General features: G+C 39.2%; 1 protein-coding gene across 1 annotated transcript in view; it reads left to right on the forward strand.

The window, feature by feature from the left end:
* The first annotated feature begins 725 nt into the window (after window positions 1-725).
* Window positions 726-10,293, forward strand: part of chn2 (chimerin 2) — a 25,250-nt gene continuing 15,682 nt past the window's right edge. Inside the window, exons 1-5 of the mRNA XM_037677019.1 lie at window positions 726-768; window positions 3,309-3,364; window positions 6,230-6,261; window positions 6,432-6,545; window positions 6,649-6,919. Of these exons, the coding sequence (XP_037532947.1) occupies window positions 6,230-6,261; window positions 6,432-6,545; window positions 6,649-6,919 (417 nt within the window). The 5' untranslated portion in view covers window positions 726-768; window positions 3,309-3,364. The remainder of the gene's footprint in view (window positions 769-3,308; window positions 3,365-6,229; window positions 6,262-6,431; window positions 6,546-6,648; window positions 6,920-10,293) is intronic.

Here is a 10,293-nt window from a genome sequence, read left to right on the forward strand (position 1 = left end):
CATGCTCAGTAATCCAGGTATACAATCCAACATTTTTCAGTCAGGTACAATGTTGGATCGTATACCTGGATCATTAAGCATGGACTTTGATGTTACCTTAAGCTTTTGGCAGCAGGCGATGAACAGGAGATAATTTAGACCATGTGTGTTGATAAATGTGTGCTGACATATGTATTCTGAGTAACAGTGTGTTGTAGAAGTTAGTTCCAGACAGCGCCCTATAGCATTTGAGGGGTAAATATTGTCGGTGCGTTATAAGTCAATAAATAAGTCACCAAAGTGTGACTTTCTCTGGGGCAAACACTCCATTAATCTAAAGCAAAAGCTCTCTCCGTCCTGTAATCCACTAAGTGTCCCAACTATAGCCAGCAGATTTCCCAGGGGAGAAACTGTCTGTATTTACTTCTCTTAAGCTTGATTGTCGTGTTTGTGTTTTATGTCTACACAGTGATGTCGTGTTTACAGGCAGGTGTGGACGACACGATGAGAGGACATGTGCTGAATATTGATTGACTTTGTAACGATAATTGGAGGTGTCTTCAGTGGTGCGTCCCAAGAGACAGCTGCACAGCGTGAAGCCATATGCATAATTATAACTGTGCGATAAACAGGACAGACAGAACTACAACAAAGGAGTCATATTTTACACTCCGGGGAACAAACCAGGACTCTTTAATGGAAGAATATTTGAAAAACCACTGAACCTGCTTGTTTTTTTATGTTTTGCAGACACTGATGATTATCAACCACCTATATGGAAGTCTTACTGTGAGTAAATAACTTATTTTGTTTGCTGTTTAACAGCGTTTTAACCTAACTTTGGCCTTTTTTATGTTTATTCTTGCCCCACAAATTACCACAGCAGCTTCCATGCCTTAAAGAATTAGGTCTTGTTGTGCACGGTAAAATTAGATACGCTGCAGAGTCAAAAAGGCACACAAAAGACACACAATCAAACGCACACGCCCACGTACACAAATGCAACATGGCAGATTCCTGTTTTCTGGGTAAAATAGGTTACCGGCGCTCAGGAAAATAAGATGTTCCACCTGCAAAAAGACTCGGCTAAAATAAGCTCCTCCGAGCGCCCACCCTGTTTAACGTTTTTACCGTGTGGGAGGAAACGGTGCAACTCCTCTGAGTGTGTTTGATGCCTAGCTAGGCAGAAATCCACTAAACTGTGTCTGCTGTCTCAAATTTTGTTCCACCAGTTGTATATACATATTATTTATTTAAAGCTTTTACTTCCTATAATTAAAATGTCCATTTGCCATTGTTGCTCCTCTTTTCCAAGTCTCCCAGCCTCAGCTGAGGTATTTTTAGAGGTGTCAGCATCACAGCCATGGATGATGTCCAGGTCTTGCTGGTTGGCTCAAGTCAGCTTGACAAAACATGAAAGTTCACAGTCAGGAGTCTCCCTTCCCCCTGCCTGGAGAATCTGCTGCACTGAGGAGTTCACACAGCAGTAAAACTGCTCAATAACACCTTTCCAAACGCAAGATAAAGTCACTATTGATCAATTATTGTCCGTTTTTTAACGTTTCTATTTTCTTTTAGACTGGTATAGAAATAAAGCAGGTTTTGAAATACTACTGAGGCTTCAGGTCCTGACAGGGAGCATTCAAAGATGGATTTAGTGAAAGAAGCCACTCTTAAAGTTCATATCTCTCCAATTTTAGCTTCTCTCCACTGGCTCCCTGTCAAGTCCAGAATTTAATTCAAAATTTTACGTCTAACCTACAAAGCTCTCAACAACCTAGCTCCATTTTATATTACAGATCTTATTGTTCCATATGTTCCAAACAGAGCACTTCGCTCTCAGACTGCAGGCTTACTTGCGGTTCCTAGAGTTTCCAGAAGCAAATTGGGAGGAATATCTTCCAGTTATCAGGCTCCTCTTTTGTGGAACAAACTTCCAGTTTCTGTCTGTGAGACTGACACATTGTCCAGTTTTAAGACTGGGTTTAAGAATTTCCTTTTTGATAAATCCTATAGTTAGGGTTGGCTTGTTATGCTGCCATGAGTTTAGACTACTAGAGGACAAATTGACCTAATTTCCTTTAATGAATTGCTAAAATTAAATATTCTTCATTTGATACTATTTCTATCTTAACATGTGATTCTTGACCTGCCATTGTGTATCTGTTCCTACCAAACCCAACTGGTCAAAGCAGATGGCCGTTTGTCCTGAGCCTGGTTCTGTTAAAGGTTTCTTCCTCACGAGATAGTTTTTTTCTTTCCACTGTCGCCTTTGTGTTTGCTCAAAATGAGAGTCTGTGATGAAGTTAAACTCAAAACAGTCTGCTCCTCAGATTATTAATGGTAAATTATATATGAGTGTTTCTGTTCAGCACCCCAAGATGACTTCTGTTGTGACTTGGCGCTATATAAATAAATTGAATTGAACAAAAGTTGATTCATTGGGCTCCTTTTTTACACTGACAAGTTTTGGATTCTTACTTCTTAAATTGTTTATAACATAAACTCATTTTTCATTCCTATGCAGCATCCCAGTTTTGCAGTTAATTTGTCTCCAAATGTAGACTGCATCTGATATACAGAGTTCACACAGCGTGCAAAGTGTGATACCTTTGTTCTAAAGTGGAGGGATGTGTGTAAACACAAGTGCACACCATCACAATGGAAAACACATAGATTTAGTATATATGGCTCTTGTCATCTAATTCCCACAATTCTTCAATTTGCATCCTTAAAGTGATGACTCTCGTCGTCCCTCGATACGTTTGCACTCAGAGCAGCGTCAGAAGCTGAAGTCTATTAAGAGGCAGCAGTGCTTTATGCCTCCTACAGAAATGATAAAACACTCTTCAGGGAAGAAAACACAAAGAAAGTGGGGAGCACAACTTTATTTTTTTTCTGTTTTTATTGTCAGAAAAAAAAGCCTTATTAAGGGGCATTCTTCAATCATCAAAGTTTGACAGCAAGAAGACTGAAGCCACAAGATAGAAAGGGAGTTTTAAGCATTGTGCACAGCTGTTATCAGTGTGGGAGAAAAAACAAAAGCTTCAACTGCTTTTCACAGAAACTCACTGAAACTAGAGACTGCTCTAGGTTGGAATGATCTCTCAATATGCTTCAAAAGATGGAATTAATTTATGACAATGATCAGTAGAATCCTGTCTATTAATGCTTCACAGCACGTTTGGTTCCTTCTTATGAACTTTGCAGTACCTATTTTGGATTTTACACCTCTATGTGCATGCAGTTACATCTTGTCGAGCATGACTGGGTTGTTGACAGCTCAGAAAACCAAGCAAATCTCATTAACTTGCATTTTTCTCTTGTAGTGTACCAGCTACAGCAGGAAGCCCCAAGACCAAAGAGGGTCACGTGTCCTCAGGAGGTCAGTACAACTGTGAGTCTAAGAACAATTAAAACAGAGCACTGTGAGGAGCTGAAGGGGTCATTTTCCATTATTCCTTTGTAAACATGTAATAAAAGATCAAGTCATTTATATAACCATGCAAAACCTGACACCCCAAAATTAAAATATCACACATCTGAGCAGCAGGACTTCAGTTTCAGATGAAGGATAATAAACTAAACCTGTTGGCTGTTATCTTTAATAGTAGGATCATTAAACTTATTTAACTTGTTCTGGCAGCGTTGCACAAATCACAGACAAAAAAAAAAAAAAGCTGCGTAACTGTAAACTATTGCCATGCTTATGAAAAACTGTCACAACCCTGATTCAAGTTCAAAGTTCTTTATTATCATTCACATCACATGTGGTACATGAGGTGGAATGAAATTGTGCACTCAAGGACCCAGTTACACCCAAAAATAGCAAAAATTATAAAGTATAAAAAAGACACAGTATACAAGGATCTAAGATATATGCTAAATGATAATAATGTAATATAGTATGGTGTATTAAACAGCAGCCTGAACATGAGTCTGTTGTGAGCAGATGGGTATGGATACACTGTAACAACTTATGGGTAAGAAATCAGCATCATGGATAATCAGCAGAACATATAAAGTGACATATCACCAATTAATGCGGCATTACAGTGATTATTCTGGTTAGAGATTCATGAGTCTAACAGCTTCAGGGTAGAAGCTGTTCCTCAGTCTAGGGGTTCTACACTTAATGCACCTCAACCTCCTTCCTGAGGGCAGCGGGGCAAAAAGTGTGTGTGCTGGGTGAGTGGGGTCCTTCATGATGCAGGTGGCCCTCTTCCTGCATCTGGAGGTGTAGATGTCTGTGATGGTGGGGAGGCTGACTCCAACAGACTTCTGTGCAGCCTTCACCGCTCTCTGCAAAGCTTTTCTTTCTGCAGCTGTGCAGCCTCCATGCCACACGTTGATGCTGGAGCACAGGATGCTCTCCACTGCACACCTGTAGAAGGAGGTGAGGACTGAGCTTCCCAGACCAGCTCGTCTCAGCTGTCTGAGGAAGTAGAGTAATGCAGTAATCCCACCTGAGATTGTTTTCATTATGATAAATGTTTAGTGTTGCCTCTGAAAATGTGGTTAGACACACTGAAACACCTGCTGACCCCATTTATTTCTTTTTTTCAAATATCATTCACAAATGGGCCAAACAGAGGAGTGATACCGTGTCTGATGTTAAACTCAACTTTCGCTCTCAAACTTTCAGCCTCAGAAATGAAAAAGAATCCTTTAGTCTGGCAGCAAGAAGTGAGATCAATCAGTGATAACTTTTCAGAAATACAGTAACTCACTGGTTTGTTTAACTCACACTCCTTCTGAAAAGACTAAGTAAACATAGTTGAACTCTAACCAGACTGATGAGCTGAAGGTTTGTCTGAACTGCTCTGTTTCTTTTCATTTCATTAACAACAACAACAAACAAACAAAAAGCTAAAAGGAGCGTACCAAGCTGAAATTAGCATAAAAAAGTTATTTAGGCTAAAAGTAGCAAGTAGTGGAAAAACTTAAATTTATATGAAAACAGCTGAAAGTAGCTAAAAAAATGCTAAAATGGTAGCTGAAAAGATAGAACAAGCTTAACTTTACAAAAGAAAGCAGAAATAACGTTTGTCCAATTAGGCTGAAAGAAGCAGAAATGAGCTCCAAAAAGTGGAAATTATCTGGACAAAAGCTGAAATTAGGAGAAAAAAGAAACAGCTGACAATTAGCTGATGCATGTTCAATAATCCAGGTAGAAAAATCCAAAAAAGTTCAGTCTGGTCCTCTGGACATTCATGTCCAGAGGACCAGACTGAACTTTTTTGGAGCTGACAATTAGCTTAAAAAAACATAAAGAAGCTAAAATTACCAGAAGGAAGTGGAGAGAGCACATTTTAGCTGAATTAGGCTGAAAAAGGTTGAACTGAGAGCAAAAAATGTGGAATCAGCTGAAAAGACTTAAATTAGCATAAGAAGCTGTATATACTAGCTGAAATAGTAGAAAAATCTGAAACTTGCAGAAATAAGCTGAAAGGATCATACTAAGCTGAAGTTAGCAGAAGGAAGAAGAAGCACAAAAATAGAGTTATACAGAAACACAGGGACTTAGATATTTCTTTCAACTTAGACTTTTACTCGTTGGGGTGCATTAATAAACCAGTTAAATCTTTACTTGTGGCTGCATTCTCTGAGGGACCGTCTGTCTTCTGTTGTAAAACGGAGCAGAGCTGATGCACGTCTCATCCTAATTTGAGTCCTGCCACACTTTGGTGAGCAAAGTGAAAGCTGCAGGCTGGTGATGTGAGATTAGCAGCTGGCTGGTAATGCAGTAAAAATGGAAGTTTTACATTTTAACAAGTCCATTATGTGAGCTTCTACATTATCAGCTGTTGAAAAAAGGTCTTAATAATGAAAAATACTTGTTAACCTCCTTCAGATTGCCCCACTCTGACCGTGTTGTAAAGATAAGAAAATATTTTACATTATGAAAAAATGACGATGAGTACATTTGTTGTCATATGTTCGAGAGGATTTGTACTCTGGACACACCCTGCTTTGACATGCTAACAAGCTTTTTATTAATTTCCTGCATCTGGCCATGTTTTTTACCTGCTGTGTTTCTGCCCTGCCCCTAATTTATCTCCCTCTTCTGTGATTTGGGCTTTATGGTTTGCTCGTTGTGAACAGACGCACGGGCCCAGATGGAGATGATCTGGCCTGTGATGTAAAGTCTTTTATCTTTTACGCTGGCTTTAAGAACAATTTGCGAAGCTATTAATTTGAGCTTTCATATCACACTGTCACAGGCAATATTTCTTCCTCTGGTTTACAGATGGAGAGCAGACCCAAGTACTACGGCAGAGAGTGAGTTGAAATGAGTTCCTGCAGTTCTTACTGTTCCAGATATCACACTGCAGTGACGTTTTTTTGTTTCTCAAATGGAGTGGGTTAAATGTTTCCTCACGTTTTTTGCTTTTTGAAGATAAAAGAATGCAGGTACAGTCACCTTGTTTTTTTTGTTGGTTCTTTTTTAGATTTCATGGAATGATCCCTCGAGATCATGCAGACGACTTGCTGGCAAGGACAGAAGGTGCTTACCTCATCAGGGAGAGCCAGAGACAGCCAGGGACGTACACCTTGGCCTTAAGGTGCCGATGCATCAGCATACAGAACAGAAGCTCGAAACACTTTCACACAGCTCGTTTAAACCTCTACAATTCCTCTCAACTCTTTCCGTAATTTACTCCCCAGGTTTGGACCCCAGACCCTCAACTACAGGCTGTTTTATGATGGGAAGCATTTTGTCGGGGAGAAGAGGTTTGAGTCTGTCCATGACTTGGTGACTGACGCCCTCATCACTCTTTACATTGAGACCAAGGCCGCCGAGTACATAGCCAAAATGACCACCAATCCAATCTACGAGCATCTCGGCTACACGTCGCTGCTCAAAGACAAAACGGTGCATCGACTGAGCCGAGGACGCACAGAGCCACGCAGGGTCACCTTCCAGAAGGACGAACGGGTGAGTTTAAAAGTGCTGTGTCATCTCAAGATGTGCATTGTCAGCACTTAGGGGTGTCAAACTCGGTTACCAAAAGGAGCCAAAATTTAAAAACTTTGTCCGAGGCACGGGCCTCTTTTAGCTGATACATTAACTCGAGTCAGATACCCAATATTTATGGTTGCAGGTTCATCAACAAAAGTTTGATTTTTCTCACTTGATGTTCTGTTACTCTTTCCACATCAGAATCAATAATGACAGAATAATCCAACCTTCTTTCTGGCTTCAGTGTTAGCCAGCTGGCAAGAGAATCTATTCAAAATTATGTATTTTTCAGTTGTTTTAAAGAAAAAATGAAAAGATATACAATATTTTACATTTAAATTCTAACATAATGGTATTTCCTCCAGTTATTTAACAGTCAACAATGGTGTACCACAAGGCTCAATCTTAGGACCCACCCTCTTTACAATCTACATAGGTAATGTAGGTCAGAGCATCCCTGATGCATCCTTACATTTCTATGCAAATGACACAGTTGTTTATTGTCGAGCTAAAACAGTTGCTAAGGTTTTCCAGCTTTTGCAATCCGCTTTCGACATCATCCAGTCTGATTTGAACTGCATGCACAGTTCCTGCTACAATGCATGTTTTAACTCATTATCAAACTTGACTGAGTTATAATAATTTGCGTACCTCTTAAGCTTGATCTGGTCTGTGACGGCCATCTTGAAAGGGATTGACTCCAACAGTTAATCAAATGTACAAGTACATCCACTTATACTTTTTGAAAGTTTTACTAAAACCCGCCCGGTTGTTCCTGAGGAATTTTGCAGACAAACAGACAAACAAATGTATACAGAGACAGTCACATGGTTATCCACCTTTCATGACCAATAAAAAGTGGAGTTAAAATATGTGGGTTTATTGCAATATTCTAGAGTAATCTCAGAATTCCTTCTTTTCTAATATTGTGCAGCCCAAATTTAAATAATGCCATTTAAACAGTTATCATTGTTGCTGAAAGTGCATTTTTGCATAACTTGTTTTAACTGTAATTCAACTTAAACCTGTTATTATTTCTCTAAAACAGAGCAGGTAATGATAAGATAACTATAATATTCTATTGCCTGCGGTCATAATTACTCCGAGGTAATTACTTCCAAACTATTTTTCCTATTTGTGGGTGGGGAATAAACCATTTGGGACTTGTGTAAATCACTCCATCTTGTACATTTCATTTGGGATTTGGACTGTTCAACATTTCCATCAGTCCCTGCACATTTTCACAAAGGAGTGAAGAGTCCTCCTGAGAGGAGGCTTTGTCCTGTGAGTGAGATGTACATTATCCCCTGCAGCCTTGGGCTGTGCTCACTGCTGCCACGCTTCGCTGCTTTCACTGAAAGGAAATGATGACCGAGGGGACTGGGACTCAGCTCCATCAGACGCCCTGGTTTTAACCGAGACACAGCTCGTATTACTCCCTTTACTACTGTTGTCTGATTGGAGTCTGTGAACAATTCATCTGTGAAGAACAAGGGAGTTTTTTCACTGGAGATAAATGTCCCTCCACTAGGTGGCAGTCTTGGGCTGTTTCCTCCTGACATGTTGGAGTCCAGATTTTCTGTTTTTAACAGATGCTCCTGTTTTCTGCTAGTCCTGTCCTTGATGCATCTCTCAGCAATGACTGTTTGTTTTTTGTTTTCAGACGGGCAGCACACACTTTGTCGTTCAGTGACAGTCGCTGACAGACAGATGTCAGTTTCTACCAGCAGGAGCATCATTTACAAGATTAGGATTGAGTCTGGATCTGCTGCAAGTCTCTTTATATTAAACCGGAGTTGTTCTCTGCACTGTCAGATGTCCTCAAGAGGACGGATTCAGAATGAAGATTTGATGCAGTCTGTGGTATTTTTTATCCAGACCATTTAATTTAATACATACTGGCTTTCTATAAATACTAATACACTAATTTGTAGAGTACTGATTAGAAGTACATCATATTTGGATTGATTTGGACTTTACTTAACTGGAATTAATTGGAATGATTTGTATGTTGATTGACTCATAGATTGCCTGAAGTTTTGCAGGAACTGGGTTTCTTAACATAAATGAACAACAATTTTTGCACCATCTTGACCTTTGAGCACACAGTGATGAGTTTTTGTTTTTGGAAATGTTTAAAAAAGGGGAGCAAAAATACTTTTAAAATAACCAAGAAGTAAATGATGTTGTTGAAGAGAGATTCTTTCTTTTTCTTTCCTGTTTTTGCTGATTTTCAGAAAATAATTGATGCCTTTATTTGATCCAGACTGACAGTAACTACTGTCACAGTCCGTAGCTGTGGGACCGTAGCTGTGGGAGCATGTTTCAGAAGGAGTAGCTGCGAGCATATATCGAACTGTAAAAGCCAAATTGTAGTAAGAAAAATATTGTAATAACAAATTTATACAAAGAAATTCATATATGCATATGGTGCATAATTTGGGCAGACAGGATAAAAAAAAAAGACAATCTTGACCTAATGCTAATCTGCTCACTATTTTTTTAAGCTGTTTTCAATTTTTATTTATGTTTGTATATCAGATTTATAAAATTAAGTACAAATATTGTATTTTAAACATATGCACTAATGAAAACTGCTTCTATTCTTCTATGTAATTACTTTAGTATTTTATATAGATGGACATTCATGTCCTCTGTCATCCATCAGGAGCAGTTCCCACATCTTTATTTAAGTATTTGTGAATATTTGCCTTCTCAACTCCAGCTCATCTTCTCAACTCTGCATTACTCATTCATTTAAGAGTTGCAATTTCAAGATTATTTGTTGTTTTTTTCCATCCGTCCATCCGTCCGTCCATCCGTCCATCCATCCATCCGTTAGATTTACCTGCTTCTTCCTTTTCGGGTCATGGAGTTGTTGGCTATTTAGTTATAGTGACACCTTCTTACCACTCAAGTCTTCCTTTGCACACTCTTAAAAGGTCACTGAGGTCAGGTGAGCAGATGCTCCTTGGATGCCCCAAGAAGATTAAATCAGTGGTTCCCAAACTGTTTTAGTTTCTGACTCACAAACTAACAGCGACAGAGTCTTATGCCGTTAAATTTTGCTGGTTGAAGTAAAGAAACATCTCACTGATTGTGGTGGCTGTGGCTGAAAGGTTAGAACAATCGTCCACCACTTGAGAGAGTTGGAGGTCCTTTCATTCTTTTATTTATATTTTTTTCTTTCAAGTTAAAAGTTTAAAATAATTCATAACATAAATTTCAGATTCCACCAGCAGTCATATGCTGAAGTGTCCATGGGCAAGACACTGAACTCCTCATTGCCTCTGATGTGTGTCCCATCAGTGTATGAATGTGATAAAACACTGATTATTCTTTGTACAGAA

This window comes from Nematolebias whitei, chromosome 5, assembly GCF_014905685.2.
Source record: "Nematolebias whitei isolate Nwh7 chromosome 5, NemWhi1, whole genome shotgun sequence".
Lineage (NCBI taxonomy): Eukaryota > Metazoa > Chordata > Actinopteri > Cyprinodontiformes > Rivulidae > Nematolebias > Nematolebias whitei.